This window comes from Thermobia domestica, chromosome 1, assembly GCF_964235325.1.
Source record: "Thermobia domestica chromosome 1, izTheDome1.hap1.1, whole genome shotgun sequence".
Taxonomy (NCBI): Eukaryota; Metazoa; Arthropoda; class Insecta; order Zygentoma; family Lepismatidae; genus Thermobia; species Thermobia domestica.
The window spans coordinates 27923039-27949059 of NC_137454.1; the positions used below are offsets into that span (position 1 = coordinate 27923039).

The 26021-nt window shown below is 35.4% G+C and overlaps 2 protein-coding genes across 8 annotated transcripts in view; one reads left to right on the forward strand and one right to left on the reverse strand.

Moving 5' to 3' along the window:
• The window catches only part of Rcd5 (microspherule protein Rcd5), a 61291-nt gene extending 46520 nt beyond the window's left edge, over positions 1-14771 (forward strand). Inside the window, exons 8-11 of the mRNA XM_081755707.1 lie at positions 4084-4240; positions 9223-9438; positions 10609-10720; positions 14560-14771. Of these exons, the coding sequence (XP_081611833.1) occupies positions 4084-4240; positions 9223-9438; positions 10609-10698 (463 nt within the window). The 3' untranslated portion in view covers positions 10699-10720; positions 14560-14771. The remainder of the gene's footprint in view (positions 1-4083; positions 4241-9222; positions 9439-10608; positions 10721-14559) is intronic.
• A 5979-nt stretch (positions 14772-20750) lies between these two features.
• Positions 20751-26021, reverse strand: part of LOC145683980 (myosin-IIIb-like) — a 569781-nt gene continuing 564510 nt past the window's right edge. For 6 of the 7 annotated variants that reach the window (XM_081755734.1, XM_081755762.1, XM_081755753.1 and 3 more), the window contains 2 exons: positions 24914-25183; positions 20751-22473 (listed from right to left, as the gene is read on the reverse strand). In XM_081755734.1, coding sequence (XP_081611860.1) covers positions 22080-22473; positions 24914-25183 — 664 coding nt within the window. In that variant the 3' untranslated portion in view covers positions 20751-22079. Of the gene's footprint in view, positions 22474-24913; positions 25184-26021 lie in introns of those variants that run through there. The other variant, XR_014131222.1, reaches the window with a different exon arrangement.

Below are 26021 nucleotides of genomic sequence, written 5' to 3' on the forward strand. Positions count from 1 at the left end.
AAATGCTTCGGAGATAAAACTAATCAATTCTTACTAATTTTAGGGTGCTGATAACGAATATGAAATTAGTTTTTGAAGATTGGTTCGGGTTTCAAAGAAATAAGTTTCCATCCGATGTGCTCTGCTGGGCAAATTAAGGGTTCGTAGCAACAGGAGCTGTCTACTTATTTCAATAAACTTCCATTGTTTGACGGTTAGTTTCATTGCTACCCTCAGGGACATACGCAGGGTTGGGTCCTGTGGGTCTTGACACCCCGACTTGTTTGTAAATTGAGTCTAATTTCAGGTTAAATTTTACAAATTTTAATATAATTTAGCTTCAAATTGTATTTGGACCCCCGAAAAGCTTAGGGTCCCTCCCGAAATAAATTCCTGTGTAGTCTCTGGCTATTCATATTGTTCGCACTTCATCGCTGACAAAGAAATATCAACCACTTCACGGTTTAGTTTGTATTGAAGAGTTTGACAGTGAAAACATGTTGTGTAACGTTATTTTGTAGTTACAATTTGCCATCTCGGACGTAGTGGTGGTGAGATATTGGGCGGGTGGGTGGGTGCTGCTATTATTATTATTATTATTATTATTATTATTATTATTATTATTAACTTTCTATGACAATACTAAGCAGAAACATGTCGCGTAAATGTGTTTGCAGTGAAGAGCAAATTGTTGTTTTTAACGAAGTGAAGCGAAAAATGGTATTTCGCTCCTATCATAAAGAAAGCCTATCACTTGTACTTTGGCTGTAAAGTGGGAGATGTGGACAAGAACTGAGCACCACATATATGTTGTAATACTTGTTCTACAAATTTGCGGGACTGGCTACACGGAAAAAGGCCATGCGTGCCATTTGCAGTTCCAATGATATGGAGAGAACCGACAGATCATACTTCAAACTGCTATTTTTGCATAGTTCTTCCAATTAAAGGTATATCCAAAAAAGTAAAAAGTGGACTGCTACTTATTCAATACAAATATTCCTTGAAATGTACGTCACTGTGCCACACTCTGAAGAACTAAAGGTTCCACAACTTCTCGTACCTTACTCCAGTGTTTTACCCTATGAAGAACAAAACAATGTCGACCCACATTGTCAAATTCTGCTGCAGATTCATCGTCTTCCAACGATCCTAACCTCACAAAACCAAAATATCATTATCTATTCACCATATGATACTCAACCTGAATTAAATTACCTGGGGTTTTCAAAAATTGGCGCAGAACTGCTGGCATCCAAAGTCAAGAAGTGGGGAGCTTATCTGAAGATCTAAAAGTGTTCGTGTTTTGAACAGGTCAGAATCTCCAAACAGTATTTTCAGTGGAAAGTGACATATTACGTTGTAACTATGTAGGCCTAACTGGTCTTATGAGTAAACTTAACATAGACGATAATCTCAACGAATGGCAGCTATTCATAGACGCATCAAAACATTCTTCAAATATATTCTGCGTAAACTTCCACAAATTGCTGAAACTAAAATCAGGTATGAATCTTTATTGGCACTCAAATTCGCCTCCTCAATTCAACTCCTCAATGATCCTGAATTTGATGCAGTGTTAGAAAATGAAGAGAGGATTGCATGAGATTCTTTCCGAAAAGTGGTGACGAATGTTTTGGAAAACGAGCGGTCTCAGAACTATAAGAAAGTAGAGTTCCACCTAATACCTTCTACCAAGCAATAGAGTGTAATGTATCACTAAAAATATATATGTTGCACTCCCACAGATTTTTTCCCAGAAAATTGCGGAGCAGTCATTGATGATCATGGGAAACATTTCTACCAAGTTATATCTATGATGGAGAAACGATATCAGGGCTACTGGAGCAACTCTGCTCTTGCCGATTGTTGTTGGACGGAAAATTCCCAATTTTACCCTAATTTCCCCTTTTCTCGTACAACACACACACACATATTATCATGATACCATTTGAAAGCCTGTTTTATTCTGAAGAGAATGACGTGTAAGTCATGATACTCAAATAAATAATAGGGCTGCGGTGGCTCAGTGGTGGAGCGTTCACCTCTGGTGCTTGGGGTCCCGGGTTCGATCCCAGCCCTCGCCAAGTGAACTTTGTGGTGGACAAACACCGTGTGCGTGAGTTTCCTCGGGTTTCTCCCGTTTCCTCCCACTTTCTTCATTCTACCATTTTTTCATTACTCATCATCATCGTCTCCTTTAGCCTTACCGGTATAACCGTTGGACGTAAAACTCAGATTTCATTTCATTTCAAATAAATAATACTGTTCGGATTAATTTGATTTTATAGTTCTCACTTTCTTCCTATATGAAATTTGGTATTGTCTAGCAGAACTGAGAAATATTTTTTCCGTCACAACTATTGTAGGTATTACAATGAAACTTGGCACATATATTACTTATAAACTACAGTAGTTTTAAAGGTATATTATATTTGGGTGCCTTTAGTTGGGGCTGTGCCAGGGGGTGCTACATTTGAACAAAGGGACTTTTGGACGGGAAATTCCCAATTTTACCTTGAATTTCCTTCTTCTTATGCATCATGTACACATGCGCATAGTACCATTTGCAAGCTTGGTTTATTCTGAAGTGAATGGCATATGAACCAAGATAATCGGATGAACAGAATTGAAGCAATAGCTACTTAAGTGAAAGACCAAATAGTCTTGTTGGCTATCCAATAATTACAACAAACATTAGTCTTTTTGGGTTCGATTCCCAGTGAGAGGGCATGAAAATTCAAACGTGTTACGTCACATCTCATATAACCTAAGTACAGCAATGGGATACTAAACTCCAACAACCAACATAAGTAAACATTCATTTTGAAACATAATTGCGAATTTATAAAAGTAACACACATTAAAATTAAAATACCCTTTTCCGCTCTTTCATAAATTCTCCTTCCTCTTCTTCTTTGTAATACTGTGGGACGATGATTGAAGAATACATCTAAAGTAAAATGATAGTTCGGTGACTTATCCATTGGCAGATTTGTCCATTGGCAGATTTGGTAATTGGCGGATTTGTCAATTGGCAGATTTGTCCATTTTCGCAATTGGCGCATTTGGTAATTGGCGGATTTGTCAATTGGCAGATTTGTCCATTCTCACGATTGGCGCATTTGGTCATTTTCGCGTTTGGCGCATTTGGTAATTGGCAGATTTGGTAATTGGCAGATATGGTAGTTGGCAGATTTGGTAATTGGCAGATTTGTCAATTGGCTGATTTGTCCATTTTCGCAATTGGCGCATTTGGTCATTTTCGCGTTTGGCGCATTTGGTAATTGGCAGATTTGGTAATTGGCAGATTTGTCCATTTTCACAATTGGCGCATTTGGTCATTTTCGCGTTTGGCGCATTTGGTAATTGGCAGATTTGTCCATTGGCGGATTTGTCAATTGGCAGATTTGTCCATTTTCACGATTGGCGCATTTGGTCATTGGCAGATTTGTCCTAGACCCTCTTCCGCGAGACATTGTCCCTTCACTTACGCAAGCAGATGATATCAGGTTAAAAGTCGAGTAAATCGAAAAAAAAAAAAAAATAATAATAATAAATCTTAGCTTGGCTGGATAGTGGAGAGTTCACTGTAAAATTATTAGCACTACTAATAAAGGAATTACTTTATATATATGTAGATCGATAGATATTTGTGATTGTAACAAAGGAATTCCGAAGCGGGATAGAAAACAAAGTACTTACCAGAAAATAGTCACACAACCCTTAAGAAAATTCACTGCAAGCTCTTTTGCTAGAATTTTATCAGAGGGAGAAATCAATACGTTAACTCTTTCGATCCTAAACCGAGTTTAGCTCGGTACTATTGTAGCAATTGTATCCAACCCACGTGCCTGTCTTTTCCTACTACTTGATATACATCTTTTTAAAATATAGGAAACTGACAGAAAGCTGAAAGATATTCGCCAGATAAGCTTAGGAGCGAAAGTGTTGAAGGTCATTGAAATAGCTGTAAAGCGTCCACTTGAGTAGTGTGTTAAAATGCACTCTATACATGTAGAAATGAGTGAAATGCGTAGCTTATTTTAAGGAGTTGGCATTGTAATGTGGTTTTAAAATCCTGTTTTTCTCCTGTTTTTGTAGGAAAGCAAAGAAGGAAATCCGTCATTTAGAGAACGAAGTGGGTCGATGGCAAGTATTAGTTGATAGCGTCACTGGTATCAGTCCTCCAGAATTTGACAACCAGACGTTGGCTGTTCTTAGAGGGCGTCTTGTTCGTTACCTTATGAGATCAAGAGAGGTAAGTTTACAAAAATCAATTGTCTGAATTTTGGTTCGGAGGTTGATCAATATTATTATGATACAAATATATGGTTTTGCGTTCAAATCACCCTAATTTCAGTTAACTGTAGACAAGGAAGTATAAATGATAGGACAATGAAATTTTAGAAAATTCAAGAAAAAACTCAAAAAATTTATTTTTCACGCACTAATACTCCCCCACGTATGCCCCATTGGTAGCATAAATAATATTCACTCTGTATTCAACTTCTTGACATGTACGAGTACTCCGCTATGAAACTAAAATGGATAGTTACAACTTTATAATTTTTACAAAAATGTGTTGTTTTGCTCAGCGAGCAGTTTAAATCAAATTTAAGTCTATAACAAAAATTTTAGAAATGATCAAAATAAAATAAATAAATAAATAAATAAAAAAGATTGCGATCTTAGCCAATAATTAGCTTTTGGATCAGGGGACATAAAATTTTTAAACGGCCCCTGAATCGACTTTCGTATTGTTTACGGAGTTAAGTGATAGTTCGGATTTGGTTACGTTATATGGTTCTCCAGATATAAGGCGTACAAGAAAATTTTTGATTGAATGAAATATATTGACTTTTTTGGATCAGGGGCTACAAAATTTTTGAACCGCCCCTAAATCAAGTTTTCATTTTTTTTTTTTTTTTTTACAGAATAAGCACATCATATTGAGTTGATAGGTTTGGTTTGGCTACATTATGTGTAGTTCTCCAGATATAAGGCGTACAAGAAAATGTTTGATTGAATGAAAAATATTGGATCTTTTGATCCAAGATGCAAAGCTTGTACGGTACAATGGAAAATATGAAATTGCTGTAAATGGCATTATGATCTTTATATCTGTTGGAAACCATCTACTGATTGGGTGTTATCCTTATACTTATCTAAGCACTTTTTCGAAATGAATTTCTTTTTTAAAAAAATGAAATTTTCAGTTCGTTATAACTTTGTTCTTATTCATTCGAAATATGTCATATCATGATCATAATATCCGACATAAAAATACTTTGGACATACCTTGTACCGTTCATCTCGCTTGCATTATTACTGCTGCAGAGGCCTCCAGAATTTGATGTTTGTGATATTCTAGCATTCTTAGTCTGCAACACTGCATAATTAATGTGGCACTGCCAATTTTCTTTTAATATGTAGATTTGAAATATGTAATATGGCCTGAAACAAGGACATGCGTTATCGCCATTATTATCAAATTTGTCCTGGAGTACGTGAGAAGGAAACTCAAAGATAGCAACCAGGACCTAGAGTTAAATAGTATTCACCACATTATGGCGTATACTGTTGATGTAAATGTGATAAGGGATGATAGGAAAACAATAGAAAGAAATGCAGAGGTTTTATTAAACGCTTGCAGGGACATGGGACAGGTAAATGCAGAGAAAACTAAATACATGGAAGTTCTTCGAGATCGTAATACTACGAATTATGGATGCATTGAGATATCAAATATATTTTCGATAAAGTGGATACTTTCAAATGCCTAGGATCAATATTAACAGACCAAAACCATATTCACGAAGAAATTAAATGTCAACTTAAATCAGGAAATTCGTGTTAATATTCAGTTCAAAATCTTTTGTCGTCGCGAATTCTGTCTAGGAATTTGAAGCCTAAAATATATAAAACAATAATCATGCTTGTTGTTCTGCTGGAAAAACGTAGACTGAAAGTATTGACAGGGCTGGCTGGTTTAAACCAAGGTGGTTTAAACAAGTTTTTTTTTTTTTATTATTATTATTTTGTTTTGTTTGTTTGTTTTGTTTTGTTTGAAAACCAACTGGTTTAAACCAAAAAGCGAAAAATGTTCGTAAAAGTGTAAGTGTTCGTAAAATCTTGATGGACATACATTTGTGTGTTATCACGTTTCACTCCCGTATATTATTCGTATTATATTCAGACCTAAATTCCCCATTCATTACTCAAAGGGATTATACTACAAAAGCAACTTTTGTTTTTTGTATAAGTTATGGATGTTTCTTATGTGATTTTTTTGTAGTTTATTATTATTATTATGCAGTTGCAATCAAAGAAAAATTCTACATACTGTTTCGTTCTAATAATGTTTACTATTGATAAAATACATCGAAATGCCGTACGTTGGGGGGAAGGGGGTCATACAAACCGCACGGGAGGCATTTATTGAAATCAGAAGTATCTTTGGTATCTATTTATGTATAAATAGGTCAAAGTGGACTCAAATAATTCGTATTTTTATTCACTTTTCGTACTGATACGCAAATTAAGTCGTCGTATTTCTTTAACTTGGACTAATAAAAGTCGTAGTGAACTAACTTTGACTAAATTAGTTCTACTGTACTCTGCAGTATTTTGAAATTGTCCATATGTAATTCTGTATAGTGGTTTCACTTGTGCAACTGTTTATCTTTTTGTCCTTCTGAAATGACTCTTGACAATTATACTAACAAGTATGTAAAAATCAGTACAACGATTTTTATCAAGAGTTCTTCGTGAGTGAGTCAGCAGACGTATTGCAGTTGTGACCAATTAGTCCCGGTTTCGAGTCCAAATGAAGGACAATTTCCCTTGGATGTAAGCCGAGAAGCGGTTGGATTCCGCTTTAAGCGTATGTGACCCCTTTCATCATAACCCGGTTGTTGTATAATAACACCAAGGCGAAACAAACTTATTTCTGTCCATATGTGATATAAATACATAGAGCAAATTATTTATACCAAAAAACCTGGTTTTTTCAATAAAAACCAGGTTTTTGCCAACCCTGAGTACTGGAAAAATCTGAAATAATTTTACGGGAGAACAAAATCCTGAGACCAAGAGGAACGGAAATAGGGAGTGGCGGAAACTTCATAACGAGAAGCTACACAATTTCTATTGTTTACCAAACATTGTTATGGTCATCAAATCTAGGAGGCTCAGGTGGGCAGGTCATGTATCCAGAATGGAAGAAAGTAGGAACACTTTCAAACTTTTAAGTAGAAATCCAATCAGAAAACGGCCATTAGGAAGACCTAGTCGCAGATTGGAGGAAAATATTACGTAACATGGATCTCGCAGAAATAGGAATACAAAGTAGAAACTAGATTCAGTTAGCTGAAGGTAAAAGTCAATGGAGAGCTTTTGGGAAGTCGACATTGAACCTTCGGATTCCATAGGCCATAGTTAGTTAATAATCTGTCGTAGTACCTTTTAAAAAAAAAAAACAATTTTTGTTGGGTTGGAAACACTGTTAATCCAGTGGGATTGCAGAAAGTTACAAAGGCGTATCAGGATAAATGGTCCAATGTTTTCTGATATATATACAGGGTGTCTATTAGTGTCACGAAAATCATGAAAAAGTCACGAAATCAGAAAATGGTCGTGAAAGTCAAGAAATTTAGCTTGAGGGTCCTTTTTTAGTCATCTGTACGAATATAAGTACAGACTGGGAACTTTTATTGTATAAAAACGTCAAAATACACCTCCAAAAATGTCTATTGTCGGCTTTATGCTACCAAATCGCAAGCAAAGCACGCTTCTATCGCATGCATGAACATTCAGCCTAATTCACATTCCAATTAGCTCTTGAGACTGTCCTTCAGCTGGTATCATGGAGCAGTGGCGATGCAAATTGCATCGCCGAAACCATCTACGTATCTAACCAGTTTATTCAACTATGAGAAGATACCAACATTTTATCTCTCCAAGGAACAGGCTTTGAAAGTAGAGATAAGATAAAGATAAGTGCTGAAGGATATACGTACTGTTATTAGTAGGGACCGGATTTTAAGGTGCAAAAATGTGGTAGGAAAAAGGGAATAAAAGGGGCTGAAAAGTCATTCAAAAAGGTGCAAAAAAAATTGCTAATAGGATATATTTATTAAGTGCTATAGTACACAGTTAAATGAACATTCGAACATTCTTTATTTATTACACCAGCAAATACTTTTAAAATCTTGGCTTTAAACATTGGACATAAATTGCAAAATTGTTTTATTTAATCCCAAACTTGTACAACATTCAACATCGTGTAATAAAATTGTGATTAAAACCAATTCTGTATTTTAAGAAAGAAAATTTTGATTTAGCAATATTGTGGCTTGTGAAACCGTTACATACTACTTGGTTTTCAGAAACTGGTCATATTTGATTCTGCACAACATTTCTATCATTTCTATGTTTTCGAATGTTAGTTTCTGTCGCTTGGAGCTCAGGAGATCCTTGTATGTGGAGAAACTTCTTTCAACATCAACGGAAACCAGTGGTTCATATCTTGTAAGCACATGAACAGGAAGTTCAGTTGATGTTGCAAAGGTTTCTACGTCTGGATTCAGTTCAAATTTATCCCTAGCAAATAAATCAAGACTGCACCTAAATTTATGGAATGTTATGTGTAAATTAGATTGAAAATAAAACATCCTGTTCTGTCCAAAGTTTAAAAAAAAAAGAGAAAAAAAGGAACAATAAAGATGCTGAAGGTTAAAAGAAGTACAAAAAATGGAAATTTTATTAATCTAACAAAAGGGTGCAACATTCACGAAAAAGGTGCAACAAAGTGGGCTCATTTCAGTTCGTTTTATGCCCGGAAATACATATTTTGAACTTTGGTTGTGAATTTTGAACTACATTTTTAGAAAAGGTGCTGTACCTTAAAATCCGCTCTTTAGTTATTAGTTTTTGAATGTTACGAAATTTTGTGGTTTTGTAAAGAAAAGGTCACGAAAAAGTCACGAAATTTCATTTTGGAATTTTAGTAGACACCCTGATATACGTAGATTGGCATTTTCGGACTTTCCACAAAAACGAAATCATGATTGTTTGCTGTGTGTTATTCTTTCAATGAGAGTGTATTTAAGAATAGTAAAAATCTTCAAATCAATTAATAAAATTAAACTATATTTTTTCGCCACCAACAATATTTTAAATAAATTTACGTCGCTATTTTGTAGTAGATTCTACATGAGGAATTTTCTTTCTTACTTTCAGATAACGATTGGTCGCTCGACACGGGATCATAGTGTAGACGTGGACCTTTCGCTGGAGGGCCCAGCGTGGAAAGTGTCTCGTCGTCAGGGAACAATACGCTTACGAAATAACGGGGACTTCTTCATATCGAGTGAGGGCAAAAGACCCATCTATGTGGACGCCAGGCCCATTTTATCAGGGAATAAATACCGATTGAATAATAATTCGGTCGTCGAGGTAAGTTTCTCAGTTGTGTGAGTATTAAAGTATTTGACATATGGCTTAAGCATTTTTGTACTCTCTTGTACTGTAAATGAACTGTCAATATGGAAGGTCAGAGAAAAATAAATTAATGAGACGAGAAATCGATATAGTATAAACAGGTAGCAATGCTGACAACTTTCAGTTCTCACACATTAACAATCTCAGTACTTAATGTATTGTCATAATAGAGTCGTTATATGGATAGAATACATAAGATATCTGTATGACCATCTGTATTGACAATCTGTGTCTACAATTACCACCAGTTTTTCTTTGGAAGAATGTGTTCTTTTCAATAAACCGAACAGAACTCTCTCTCTCTCTCTCTCTCTATATATATATATATATATAACATAAATCAACCTAATATCGAAAGATCAGTAGTTGTGACAAAATGACGTATTTTGCCATTTTTACAAGAAGTTTTGTATAAATGCCGTTTATGTGGTGATTGGCCATATTTGCCACATTATGGCTGCTTAAGTTTCGTTCAAGTTAAGGGCTATTACGTAACCCTCCCAATATTTGTTGATTTTCGGCTCTGTTTGATAACACTCACGCACCTACAAGGCTAAACATTGCTCCCGCCAGCAAACCCTTAGTTCCAACATGATACGCCAGATGGGAGCACCGGATCGAAAATGGTCGGATATACAGCAAATAACCTTCTGTATTTGCGTAGATTATCTTCTTTGAGAACGCGCCAATTGAAAAGAATGAAGATATTAGCAAACCGACATTCACATAGCAACTCTATCCCGACTACTGCGATCAAGTAACCTAACATGCTGATCAGTATTTCCAACTTTCTAGACAAAACTCATAAATGTAATAACAATATTTCCTATGTGAGTCCAAATGTTTCTAATATTAAATTAAATTGATAAATATTTCTGTTATATTCCTTGAGATTATAAGACTCGAAATTCATCTCTTCAGGCATTTTGTCATGGCTTCCTTATCTCATTCCTCGCCCCGAACCTCACCATTTTACACCTGCTGAGAGAGTAGTTACATCATCTTTACATTGAACCCAGACAGGTTATTGTCGCAAATCTTTGTCTTTTCCTTTTTCCTCCACCACTTTCAGCTACATCTTCCCAAGCAATTTAAATGTTTTTGGTTTCCTTGCTTTCTTTTCAGATATCAGGACTTCGCTTTATTTTCCTGGTGAACCAGGACCTCATAAGCGTCATCCGACAGGAGGCGGCGAAGCTGAATTTACAACCGTGAGAGTAGCTTACCAAGTTTTCGAGTAAGTTTTTTCTTTATTCTATTGAAAGGACAGTTAATACGTGTAAAGATTTAACAATACAAAGGATTTAACTTCTTAATGTGTTTGTGTGGTTGATCGAAGATATAATTTGTTCAAAGCAAAATAGTTATATTTTTGTATTTAATTTAAATAAATAGATAAACACTGGTTCTTGCAATTACTTAATCACGTTATTAGATTCTTTTATTATTAGGTTCTTTCTTTCATCTTCAGTCTTGAGCGAACTTAATAGAAGGGGAAACTGCTTTTCTGTACTAAAATGGATAAGCCTATATTGTATATTTATTTTATATTTTGTATTTTTTTTCAGAGTCGGCATGTTGACCATTTTACACTGAACGTAGTAAATAATGTATTAAAAATTGAAATGAAATCTTTCAGTTTTATGTCCCACGGTTATGCCTGCTATGTTAAAGGAGACTGTGATTATGAGAAATGAATGCGATGATGGAATGAATAAAGTGGAAGGAAACGGGAGAACCTCGAGAAAACCCACGAACACGGTGTTTGTCCACCACGAAGCCCACTTGGCGCGAGCTGGGATCGAACCAAAGACCCCACGCAGCAGAGGTGAACGCTCTACCACTGAGCCACTGTGGAATAACGTATTAACAAAATGTTGAAAAATTAGACTAGAGTTAATAGATTTGTGGTAGGTGGAAATCTGCTGAATCCATTTGCTATTTTATCCAAGAAAGATTTTTTTTTAACGAATATTGTATTCGTATTCAAGCGAATATTGTATAATGCTAAATTCAGTACTTTCATGATAATTTCATTGCTTGGTGTGCGTAACTTGGAAATCGGTGTGAAACAATGGCTAAAAGGAAGCTAAGAATAGGTCTAGATTAGTAAGATGTGAGAGAAACCCTAGATCATATAACGGCAATATTATACTACAAGGAAAACCAAAGTTTTGTAACAAGTATCTAACAAGGCATAATATGAATTTCTGTAAATCTATACAGCAGTTTTAGCTTTTTTTTTTTTATTTTTTTATTTATTTAAAGTAAGGTGTGCTCGGTAAGAGTAAAGTTTTCATCAATACTACCTGTAGCACTCCGGTTATCTATGCTTTATATAGAACGGGACGTACGCAAGAGATATCGTAATCATAGCAATAACCAAATTTCTTAGAATTCTGGACATCGATGAATTCTCGTACCCCAATATTCATGAACATTATTTTGCTATTGAAATAAAAGAATAGGATTTGGGGGGAATGTTTTAATGTGTAATTTTACATTTAGTCGTATCTGTTGAAACTTCCCAAGCACTGACTCATGGCTAAGCATTGACAAAAATGAAACAGGTACATACCTCAGATTATTGATGTAGAGAATAGATGATTGATAGAATCGTGTCCAATCCAAGTAGATCAATCAGGTATTGTCTCAGCTGCATTACTAAATCCTCCTCGTAATATCACGTCGCAACTACTACTACACTCGACATCCGAAATCGAAGTAGTTTTATCCATGGCTCGAGCTGAGGTCATGGACTTTGTGTACTCGTGGTGAAATCATAAGTACGTACCTCTTCATTATATGTGTCAATGCATGAACTTACGTGACCACTTGTGAGAGGTAGATGACTTGAGTGCTTGGAAACGATTTCACACACGGAATTAAATAGTAGTTTTTATAGATAAAGAATGTATAATCACAATTGAGTTTTGAAATATCCAAAGTTTTCTTTCACTGTTCTTTGAAAATCATTTGAAGAGTAATGAACTAAAAGTACAATCACAGACAAAAGTTTGATAATTAAGTTGAACAGCGTCCGTGACAGTACCAAGATCATTGAGTCCTGCCCGGTGGAAAAGCATTGAAATTTGATCACATTACGTTGGTTTGGACTGAACTATAAACTATGGGTCACGTCTCATGCGTCCTTGGTTTTGCAAAGGGATAGTAAACTCAATTATCCACCCGAGTTGTTATGCGGTTGTACATTTTGAACAATTACATTGCCACTACTAGTATAACCCTCAATGATGCGGGAGCTTAAATCGTCGCTTGAACGAAAGAAAGGATGGATATGTAAATTTCATCCCTTAACTCACATTCCCAAAGTATCCTCTTTAAGATGAAAAAACTCCGACCCAAATATGTTAAATAATTTAGAAGTTATTCCATTTTAAACATTGTACTGATGTCGGACCCATGTAAAGAAGGGGAGGCCAGTCTACGTAGGTAGGTTGGTACTGAGGGATTCATATGATTATCTTGTAAGAGAAGTTCATTTATTGGAATTCAGCTTCAACTGCTAAGTTTCACACACAGAGAAGCAAGTTCGTGAAAAATCATTTTGAAGGTGAATGGAATTTTATGTAAAAATTTCTCGTTGCCTTACGGAATAGAATTGTAGAATCTTAAAAATTTCGTTAAAGCCTATGCGTCTCTGTGTTACTATGCCGTTGTCTTTTAGAGATTTGTGAGTGATGTTTCGTATCGTGATATATCCAAATAGAACTAGCATTATTTTGTTTGAATTTTAACCTATGTCGTAACGCTTACTTATAAATACTTACGTTGGACTTACAAGGTCCTGGCGTTTCGTGATCGTTTCCTTGTTTGTTGACATTGGTTACTGGTACAAAGATGAGTTGTAAGTCTTGCAATATTTCCACAATCCAAACATCAGACGCGTGTATACGCCGTAAACGACCGTAAGTATAAGATCAAGAAGTAGTATGGCAAGTAGACTATGTAACACGGAGGTGTCAGTAACTTCAGTCAGTTTTAAGTGGTTCTGACAATGAGTGCTCAACAATGTCTGATAAGTGAACTGTTACTATATGGGTTTAAACTCGGGCATAAATTCTGCGGCAGTAATTGGAAACATTTCTCACACGAGAGGAAGAGGTGCTGTGAGCAACAGCACAACAACTCGTTGGCTCCAGAAATTTCGTGAAGGTTGTAAAATGTCGAAGGTCATCCAAGGTCGACCGCTCCAGAGTAATAGATTCTGAGGTCGTACGACACGCCATTGAAGGCAATCCATCCATCAACAGACGCTGATTGACAAACCAATTTTGCATGTCCCAGTGTGCTGTAGTTTGTCACCCTTCACGAACTCGAGAAAACCATCAGGAGCTACAGCATTGTGCCACATGGGTTGACTCCAGCTGAGGTCCAGAAGAGAGTGGATGTGTGGCGAACTGCTGCAAAATCCGCGTGATGTGCATTTCTTGAAACGGATTGTCGCATGGGGCAAAAAAGTGGTTGTTTTTTTTCTGAAATCTGAATGTGCAAAGTGTTAAGCAAGCGCCAACTTCAAGGACTGGTCGTGAAACAAGGCCACTTCGAGCATCAAGTCATGCTCTGTGTGTGGTGAGACTATGAGGGGGTAATTCCTTTCGAGTTCTTTTCAAAATGCCAATCCTTATTCCGAACAATTGGAGCGGATGTATGGTGCACTACGCCAAAAATATCCTGTATTGGTGAACCGGAATCGCGCCTTGCTGCAACTGGATAACGTAAAATCGCACTCGGCATATAGTCCCGACGTTGCTCCGTCAGATTACTAATTGTTTCGGTCCATGGCGCACTTCCTGACACCAACTAGCAGAAGGTGGAAACAACAGTGACCGACTTGTTTGTCTCTAAGGGCAAGGCGTGGTATCGAGAAACTGGTAGGAAGGTGGCAGCAGACAGTCCAACACGACGAGATATACTTCGAATGTTAACCTGCTCTCATTGAACTGTAATAAATGCAGGGTATGTTTTGCACCAGATTATTGCAAGACGTACGACTCATCCTTGTAGTTGAAAAGATGGGGTTATCATTAACTTTATATATTTATTTTATTGCAGTTGCAGAGGCTAGTGAAGATAGAGTTAATGATGACTACTAATACAAAATGAGCAGATAACATTATTCACGTTTCAAGTGAGATTCAGCATAATAAAGAAAGGAAACAACTTTTAATTGTACTATATAAAAAAAAGTTATTTGTAACTCGTTCTTCTGTGATTTTATATTATTGTGTAATTTTTAATAAAATGCACTATTAAGGCAATCAAAATATTTGTATTATTATCTTTATTGTTACGGACAAAATAAACGGATTAAATAAGTAAAGGCATAAGTGATAGGTGTATACTGATTTTAAAGAAATAATTTGTTGTGAGGATAAGTTTGTGTTATAACGAAGCCATATTGTAGGTAAGGTAAAATTGAAAGTGGTAACATACGTGTATATAGATTGTCCTACCATGTTTGTACTGGTTTGTTCTACATTTATTATCTGTGCGGCAGCTTCCTGTTTCCATCCTTCCAGGATTTGACATCTTGCCGGGCGATAAATTGTTCCAGTGTTGTCATTGATTACCAGACAATAACAGTTTCCCTTGTAAAGGAATTCTGTGTAAAGACGAGAGTCAGAAAGTCCAGTGAAAATAGGGAACGAGATAGTAGGTTCAAACCAAACTGTACACGATTTCTGCTAATTCTATCGAGAGATGTGTGATCAAGAGTAGAAGAAAAGACGTCCTCCAATTTGCTAGTGGCAGTCGCTATTTATCGGGTACTGCCCTTGATCTATCCAATCGGGAATATGTCGTCGTTTAAGATATAAAACCTTGTATATCCAATTTGCTAATTTTTCAGGAAACGGAAAAAAGAAAAACCTTCAGTAAATCTATTCACAATTTTATTATTTCAGATCTAGAAAATGCGTTATCCTTTAAAGAGACGCTGATACAGCTGCTCTCATCATAACACAAATGGTTATAATATATTGAACTCATTGACATACGAGGTATCACCTGAAGTTTCCAACAATTGACAAGCCAACACTATAATCGATTGTTTCTCAGCAATCGATTTCTTGTGACGTACGAGGGTTTGCTAGGACGTGGATTATGGGTTTCTCGTCATGTTTATGCCAAAAACTCAAACTCGCAAAAATTGGACATACGAGTTATCACATTTTGAATGACGATGTATGTTGGAACTGTTCAATTGAGAACAATACATGTACAATTTTGCATGTACACTCATGTCCAAAATGATTGTCGCATATCTATAACTGTCTTCTTGTAACAATATAATTTGATAATGATTTTGCAGGGTACTTTTAATACCGATACTATGTGTATAATCTGGAAATGTATGTTTGTGGTAAATTTCATAGGAAAATAATTATAAATTCGAAAATTAGAGTGAGTAAAACAAAATGTTGCTAAATGGACAAGAAAGTTTTATTTTCGTTTCATTGTTCTTATTTACTGCTCTTTTGACATGAAATTTGCCACATGCATGTCTTTGCCTATTATGCACATACTAACATTATAAGAAATAACGGGCGAGTTCATTACATCATATTCCTACAACATCATATTTATAGACATGTGACAATAATTTTGGACATGAGTGTACTTTCATGCGCTTAAAGCTGTACAGATCTTCATGCAGCCCATAGCGAACGACGTGCAACTGCTAATGGTCAGAAACAGCAGTTATGGTGAAATGAAGATTTGGAGATCGTGAATCCAGACAACGGTAAAAATCTTCAAATGTATATAAGCAATTAATGAAAAACTGGTAACAGTTCAAACTTTAGACAAAAATCAGTCTTGTCACCAATGTCTTCTCATAAGTAGTGAACTGTTGGTAACTCGAGAAACACTTACGTGTTTTCTAATTGAAATAACCAATCGATATTAGTGCTATTGATGTCGTTCTTTCTGGCCTGATTCTTGGGCGATTGCTTTCTCTAATCCATTGGCATATTCCTTTTGTGCTTGAGTATGTGGATATGGTAAAGGTGTAGTGTTAACTTGAAATAATTATTTACAAAATCATTAGGAGAAAATTTTATATCTTGGTCGTGTTGTCTCGTCAGCACATACATTTTAAGATAAGAATGATTTGAGAAGTACTTCCATAAAGTTTGAACAGTTCGTCTCGTCATATTGCTTTCAAAATTCGCGACACTACTTCAGGAGAGATCTGTTTTGTTTACTTTATGCAGGCGTTCTTAATATGTAGTAAGTTCAAGTAAATGAAATGAAATGAAATCTTTGAGTTTTACGTCCCACGGTTATGCCGGTTAGGCTAAAGGAGACAGTGATGATTGAGTAATGAATGAAATAGTGGAATTAAGAAAGTGGGAGGAAACGGGAGAACCCCGAGGAAACCCACGCACATGGTGTTTGTCCACCACAAAGTTCACGTGGCGGGGGCTGGAATCGAACCTGGGACCCCAAGCACCAGAGGTGAACGCTCTACCATTGAGCCACCGCGGCCCCATAACTTCAAGTACTGTCATTTGGAAGATATATATATATATGTATATTGAAGTATACATTGCTGAAGACATTTGTGAATAGTTTGTGTAACGTGTATTGTGTTACTAAACATTTGTTCATTAATTGCTTACACGCATTTAATTTGGATTTTCTTCAAATTTTTTATCCAATACGTGCTTCCACGAGCTTGGAATCTTCATTGCATCGATCTTTGCTGTTTATAGTCAATAGTAATTGCAACTTTCGGAAAACGACATACCATCGAGGGATCAGATCTTTTAACTCGTTTGACAATTGGGAGGCTTTCCTTGTTAATTTACCCCTATTATATACAGAGTGTTCGGAAACAACACCAAGAAAACTTCGTGAAGTGAATCCTTACACGAAAACATGAAAAACAGTATAGACCAACATGGGTCCAGAAAAGCGTCATTTTAGTAAAGAAAAATACAGCTTTCTTACAAGGCTGGCTAGAATATTTATTATAAAAAAATAAACTAGAAAAGTAACGGCTTCGGAAGTATAGCACTTCCTTCCTCAGACTGTAGTCATATTATCATAATATCCATGTTCGTCATTTTAGAGTTCCTCTCAGCCGAAAATTGGTAGGAACGATATAAAAAGGGTCATAACTTGAGAATGAGCTGTCGAGTGAAAGAACATAGTAGTTATTTTGTAGCTAGAAAACATTAATCTGCTAATGTATTTGGAATGTGTGTCAGTTTTCAGTTCGTAGTCTACCATTTTTCGTACCTGATCTCATTCTATGATTCGAGGCTAACCCTGGAGCCGCCCCTATTCCATATTCACTGGCACATTGGAATCGAGGCTCGAAATAAGCATACGTTCTTTCATCCACCATTTCGTTCTCAAGTTATGACTCCTCATTTCATTGTTCCGACCAATTTTCGGCGAGCTATAGTTCTGAAATGACACATTTGTGCACCCATGTAGTCTATATATATATATTTCATTTTTTTGTGTGAGGATTCGTTTCCCGAAGTTTGTTTGTTTCCGAACACCCTGTATATAACTGAAAAGACTTCATTAAATAAATCTAAGAAATAATATCAGCAATGATTAGAGATATTTCAAAATAGTTTAATTCTGTTATATTACATTTAGTTTAATATTATTACAGATGTTTTATTTACATTATTTTTGGTTTACAGGCTTTGTACAATATATAATGTACAGATATATATAAAGTCTTTGACAAGTAAGTTTTTTCAAGAGAATATAACTTTCATAATCTGTTCTCATTTGTAACGTAATATTTTTTCATATACAGTGAAACGCTTATGGTTTCAAAAATCGATTCAAGTTAACTTTTTTTTAAAAAAAATAATAATAATAAATAAATGGCTTCTGATATTTGAACATGGATCTAACACATTCAAAATCCTTTCAACTTGTTTAAATTTCTATGAAAATTAATAACTTTCGCAATACAATAAATAGCAACAGAACTTTTTAATAATTTGTCTTTAGCTGTAGCTTTGATGCGCAAGGAAGCTTGGCAAAGAAACGTTTGGCACAAAACTACACTTGAACTCATACTGGGCGATATTTTGTATTTCTTTTCCGATTATCAAAATAATTAGACAACAGTCTGGGCTTGAAGGAAATACACATTTTTTGTCCAGATTGGTTCAATTTTTGAGTACACATTCAGGTCGTTTAATATTTTAGTCGTTAGCGAAAATGTATGCCAATGTAATCATGTTCATTTATCAATAACTGTGGAAAGATCAATAACCAGTTTCATCAGCTCAACCGAGACTTCCTCATATTCGTACTGGAGCTTTAACTCCAAAACCCAAAGCTTTCTACAGCGAAACCTGTCTTTAACCAATCATTTTACGGATTCTTGGGTTTCTAAATGCTCTAATTTGCTTTAAGCAGAAACCTGGGAAAGAAATCGTGGCACTGTGCTATTCCATTGAAGACAGGTTTCACTAATGCAATGAGCGTAATGATCCGACTCACCACTCGTGTGTCTGTGCTGTGTGTTCTTTCCGAAGACAAGTTCTAGCTCATTCACCCTAACGTAACTAGGCGAGACCAGTAGGGAAAGGGTAGGATGGCCAGTTTCTTTTTCCCTGTAATTTAAAAAGATCAATCTGGAAATTAAGAGCTGGAGTAGATGAATGGGATGAGCATAAGGATTAGGGATAAAAACTTATAAAAACGTGTAATTATGGTTTCACTACACCGGTAGTCAGTCACTTATACACGTCAATTAATATTTCTTTGATAAAGCATTCTTGACTTTCTGTAGTGTCACGGAATCGGCACCTGTATAAGGAGTTTTCATTCAGAGGTACATGTGAAATCAAATTAACAATGTTAGTATATAATACTAGTAATCTGAAGTAGATATTGTACTGCAAACCATATTTGCCATGAGAGGTTTTATTGTGACTATATAGTTAGTGTTACACGCTTTGGTGCGAGAGAGTTTCCATTACCGGTAAGAGTTTGTGGTTTGGATCCCACATTAAGCTATAAACCAACGTCACTTGGTGCAGAAAAGGAAGGATAAACTAAAGAACCGACCAACCAATACTTACAGAACACTTGAAGTAACCTTGATTTATTGGTAATTTAATAAAGACCCGAGGAGGATTTTTATTCTCGTTATGATTCTACCAGAGCCATACTTGTACATAACGTCATCCACTACTAAGAATTCCGAAACGGAAATTAGATAATCATGAGAAAAGAGAGAACGCAACTCCGTTGGAACCCACTGCCTCACATGAATTAAGTGCACGAATAGGGCCTTCTTTCCGTATGCAAAGAAGGGAGAATGAAATACCACTTTTCTAAAAAAAAAAAAAAATTCGTATACATTACTTGTATCAATAATATGGATCGATTTAAGAGTATGTGTGTTTCAATGAGTATGTGAGTATATATTAAGCGGAGGGCTACCCTGTTTTTGCCCTTGATCCAGATCAAATATGTCCAAACTCGTTGTATCGGCTCTCGGAATCAATAAACGAGTACGAGTCCTACGGATAGTGAGCCCGAATCCGAGCGATTGCGAGCTTCAAAAAGGATGGTGAGCTCGAGCTCGAGCGAAATGTGACCTTCATTGAAAATAGCAAGTCCGAGCCCTTAAGAAGCGTGAGATCGATTTAGCGCGTCTCTTTGAGGGCAGCGAGCCTGAACACAGTCGAGTGGGAGCCTAAGGTAGCATGAGCCCATTTGAAGATTATGAAACTGGAATTGAGCGAGCTGCGATTTCAAGACGGCCATTTCTGACCCAGTCTCTAAAGTTTATATTGTAAATAAATCTTCCATTTACACGTTACACTGTACAGAAGCGAGTATTTCAGTTTCTCACAATATTTTCACGTAATACATTTAACATATTGTAAATAGAAACTACATACATTTAACTGTACAATAATATATATATAAGTTGAGAGAGATTTTTGAAGAAATTCTTAATAGTATGAAATTAACACGAATTCTTACTAATTTTTTTTCTGTACAACTCTACATTAACTCTTTAAACAAATATTAACATTTATTTTTGGCTTAATGCTCAGTTGTTGGTATACACTGGTATTTTCAATACATAAGTACATTATTTTGTTCTTCAACAGAGCGCAGATACACTGTAAGATCGTAGTTATTACTTTAAAGGTACAATTGGATTCTCTCAAGATATGTAATAGAATAAAATATTGTTTCACAGCAACACATCGCAACTTCTAAATTATAAACAAGTGTGTGTATGATTTTAATTTTTGTTATAAAATTTTAACAAACTATATTTTCTATTTTTTTTTTTTTTTTTTTTTTTTTTTTTTTAAGTGTAGTAGCTCTTTATAAAATACTTGGTCCAATTACTAATATATATACATATACACACATCCTTGTATGAGAAAAGTAATGTTTAAACGTTATGTTTAAAATGTCTTTCAGCCTTGACAGTTGAATTACTAGGTTTTATTTTTTTATGAATTAACAACACACAATATGGCGAAATTCCACTTTCGGGATATATCCGAGTTCCAAACTAATAGGAATCATCACTATAATTATTGTAGGCATTTATTTTCAACATTGTATTATTCTTTATACCTTAAGTTTTAAATGTATTACAACGCTATGACATGCTTACTATTGCTCTATCAAACATATGACTTTTTTTTTTCTGTACAAGAAAAACAGTTATATCACATACAAAATCAGAAAACGTTACAGAAAGACATAAAAAGTTTTTGTAGTAATTACCGGTAGTTTCGAACTTCATAACATATGTTCTTTCTTCTTTTTCAAGTAGATTGACAATTACATAAGATTATGTAAAGTTCACACCAATATATTTTAATGCAAGTTTGTTTACGTCAACTAACTAACATTGCCCTTAATACTAATTCATGAGAAACTTTGCGGAAAGAGTAAAACAAGATTTATGTACTTTCAATCACAAAAGTTTAACCCTTATTTCTTTCATTTTTTTCAAATTAAATAAAATAGTATTCAATGTAACAGAATTTCCTTTTAAAATGCTACGACATTCTTCAGAATCTAACGTTTATCTGCTTGCAAGAGATCTTAAAACAATATTTCAATAACTTCCTTTCAGAAACTTGTTTATCATCAACCTGAGACATTTTTTTTTTTTTTAAATTACTCCTTTGTCTTTTAGAAAACTTTTGAATGAACTTCGTTTTTTCTAATAACGTGTCCGTATTCCGCTTTGAATTAAAATACCTTCTTTTAAAAGAAAATAAATTTATCGATACATTCGCTCAACTTAATGGAAAAAAATTATTTAATTGGGAGAATCCAATTTCGAATTGTACCCTATAACGGAATTTGATATTATGGCAATTGTTTCTTAACATTTGAATAAACGATGTGAAATATATTAGTATTAAATTACTGACTTTTCAGGCACATATATATCAAACTTGTTACTACATACTCTTAAATCTCAAGATATCTCCATAATAACTGTCATAATAATACTGTGTACATTTCTGCGCTCATTTTAAGTAATTCATTGCTTAATTAAAATTACTATACAAAGTTTTAAAATGAAATTATTAAGTGTACTTTTAGCTCTGGAGAGGTCTGGCCCACCTCTTCACCGGACTATCATGTGGACATCCAGGTGGAGAACATCTTCCTATGTGTTTCCCTTGTCCGGAAGCTTCTCTCGAATGATCTCCGTTGGCTGCCAACCCTTTTCTCTTTCGCAGAGACTCCGTTGGGGCGTGTTGTGTTGGACGCAGCAACTGACGGAAGTTGTAAGGCCCTGAGAAATCATCTTCACTTTTCCCGGAAACTGTTCGCGTGATCTTCTCGTGCTCTGTTACGGACTGACGCAACAATCGCCGCAAATCTGACGCAGGACTAAAGTGATCACCATTATTTCTTGAATTGTTGCAGTTATTGTTATTATTATTGTTGTTGTGATGATGGCCGTGATTCTGGGCGTTGTTGCTGAAACTGGCGAAGGAAACAAGGAACATTTAGAAAGGAATATACAAATAATTACACATATTTTTACATCATTATTTGAAACATTTTTCTTTTAAAGAATAAGCTTTATAATAATTATGAAAATGTCTTAACTTTACATATATATGAAATTTGTAGCCATTTTACTTCTTGGGAGTCCTTCTTGTTGGTCTAGTGGCTAGAGCGCACGCCTTTCTGCACGTGGTCTAGGGTTCGATACGCATCATGATGGTGGTGGTCAACCACTTTAAACTGTAGGTTCACGTCTCATACAGTCTCGGTTGTGAAAAGGGACGCTAAATCTCAATAAACAATTTTTTTCGTAGATTCTCTAAATTTGCAAAGCTAATATGAAACTCCCTGGCACGAGGCTTGAAGGTTTCTTTGAACCGACCAACCGGTAATTTTAAAGTTAGATCGTGGTCAACATATCTTGTTGTCCGGAGTCAGCTGACTGTTTCGTTTAAGTAGCTTCTCAATTTCCTCACGACACTGGCTGAATGCCGCACTGCCAACACCCGTTTAAGTAGCGACTAGAACCAGCTTCACTTGAGTTATGTTATTTTACAAGAACCAGTAGTTCGGCGTAGTTAGGACATTAATACGAAATACTACAGCTAAAATACAGAGGTAGACAAAAGTAGGTTTACAGTTACGAAGAAACAAATTTTTTTCATAAAATAAACAGGCCGACAAGGTCCAAAATTGCTACTACAATTATCAGATCTCATTCGAATGGATATCTTCTTTTGCAGTGCTTTATTTGAGAACTAACGAAAACATTCATTATATTATAACTCGCTGCATGTTAAAATAATATCAAGAAATTGATAATAATAAATAAGGAACTGGTGCAAAATTGTCTGACTGTAGCAGACCAGTAAATAATGAAGGCTGGCAATTTAAAACTTACGAGATTGTAATTATGTGCACATGTTACTGTGACATACTTTTTGAATTAATTATTGTAATTGTCATAACTTGAGTGTCTTTTCCATACGGGAACAGCTGGAAAACTTGCTCTGGTTCATCTCTGTACTTCAGTCCTTCCCTTAACTTCCCTACAAACTCCTTTACATTTTCAGGCTGGATTGAATATAATCACTATTCAATGAAAGAAACTGACGTTTGTTTACTATTTAGAAAAACTTACATCTGAATTCGTCTTTCTTAGTAATTCCCCACACAGTTTTCTGCAAGTCATCTTGTCTTCTTTAGAGAATTTAGAAATTACTACTACAAACCTACGTTACATCTCGTGGCGGAAAATGTCCTCATGTACTTTTTCTGGTACTGATCAGATGAAGAATGAGGTTACACAACTCAGTTGAAGATTGCAAATTTTTGAAAATTACCTTTCAATTACTTAAAGAATCCATAGTACACAGGGGAAGTTCGGAAGAATAATTTACAACCTTCAGTTACTCCATTCTTCAATTGATCAGTACCACAAAAAGTACAAGATAACACTTTCTCATCATAAATGTAATAGAAGTTAGCTGTAGGAACCAAACCCGCTGAAGAAGACAACATTACTTTGCTGGAACAGTACGGAGCTAAGGATAAACCTGTATTTAGAGGTAAGTTTTTGTTTATTTATTTATTACAGTGTTACAAAAATGTATCACTATATTTTGGGGACAGATTCCTAACATCAAAATTAAAAAAAAAAAAAAAAAAAAAAAGTTCATACGAACCTGTGCTCAAAAGTGGATAGTTTTGAAGTTATAGGATGCCGAAAATGTGAAACAAGTGAACTTTAAAAGTTCATAGCTCCACCACTGTGGAACTTATTATAGTCGGGTCAAGATACCACTGAGGAAGGGTATGTGAACTATCCAAATATCCATGTTTAAGAATGCTCTAGTACTTACGCACCAATTTTTAGAGAGGTAGGTGGAGAGTGATCAAGTACTCCCAAACAGCCTCTCTAAAAATGATTGAACAAGTACCGGAAATTCTAAATGATGGATATTTGGATAGTTCACATACTAGTTTCTCAGTGACGTCTTGAGCTGACTAGGTCGGTCCTATAGTAATGGAACTATAGACCTTAAAAGATCTTTTTTCACGTTTTCGGCATCCTTTAACTACGAAACTATGCACTCCCGTCCACAGATCCATATGGACTTCTTTTTCCTTATTTTGATGTGAGAAATCTATTCCTAAAATATTGCGACAAATTTTTTGTAACACCCTGTATATATAAAAATAATACCAATTTAAAACAATGTCACAATTGTTTGTCCAACTATATTGTTCAGACAGTTGAGCTTTAAGGATTTTTTTTTTAAAAAAATATAAATTAAGTGGTGTTGTGATATGCTTTGAAAACTTACGGACAAGCAATCTACAGGATCGTTTCCTATAGATTATTTTAATTTATCATTTTCAAGAACTAAAGAAGGAGGAAAAGAAATGTGTGTACCTGTCTGGTCTCTGTGCCAATGGCTGCGCCTGATTCCTGATTTCCTTCATCCGTTGCTCCATGGCGGTGCCGATCACCTGCTTCCCAATTCGGCTCAGAGGGATTTTCCGTGGGGGGCCCTGCTGCTCCTGTTGCTTGCTGCGAACAGCCTGTTGCAAAGCTCCTAGAAGCCTACTCTCTCGAGCTATATTTAGACGCGCCTGTGCATTCATTCCTGAGTGAAGGGCTTCACGCCGATGCGCATTCACGTCTATTATTTCGCCTCGAGACCTGAAAATTAAGGAATCCACAACATATATTAGCAAATTTCACTTGACAGAAAAATCTAGTAAAAAACACAATTAGAACGATGATTTCGTGACTTCAGAGCTACAGAATGTAATAAGCAAATAATCAACACAGCAGAAAATTAGTTTTACAAATGTTGTCACAAATTTTTGAAAATACCCTACATTTGTTTAATATATATATATATATATATATATATATATATATATATATATATATATATATATATAGTGTAAAAACTTTCTTCTGAAACAGTTACCAAAAATGAAGGACTGGTTAAATAGTTTAAAGTATACAAAAGAAAATGGTTACTTATGTCACAAAACTTTTGTTCCGTAAAGTTTGAAAGGTCCTTTAAAGATTTTGCTCTGTGTGTTTGTGTGTGTATGTGTGTGTGTGTGTGTGTGAGAGAGAGAGAGAGCGAGAGTAGTTGAAACGATGACCAATTTAAAATAATTAATTCTACTCTGATTGACACAAAACTTCGGATAATTTTGAAATAATGTTCATTGTATAACGTTAGACAGTTTAAACTTTAATCCTAATATTGTTTGATATCAGACGTAAAGAAGCCATGGAGAAAAAGAAAGATCTACGCATCATTATATTACACGAATACAGATTAGAGCATAATGGTGAAGAAGAAAACTCAAACATATGCCGTGTATTTCGTGAAGGCACAGTACGCGTACGCTATATTCAACGTTGGTTTGTCAAATCAGGGGTGGAGATATGAGTCTTGAAAATAAACCCCGTAGATTCATCTATGCTTAATCATGAATGTTTGGAAGCAACTATTCTACAAAGATCCGCAAAATAT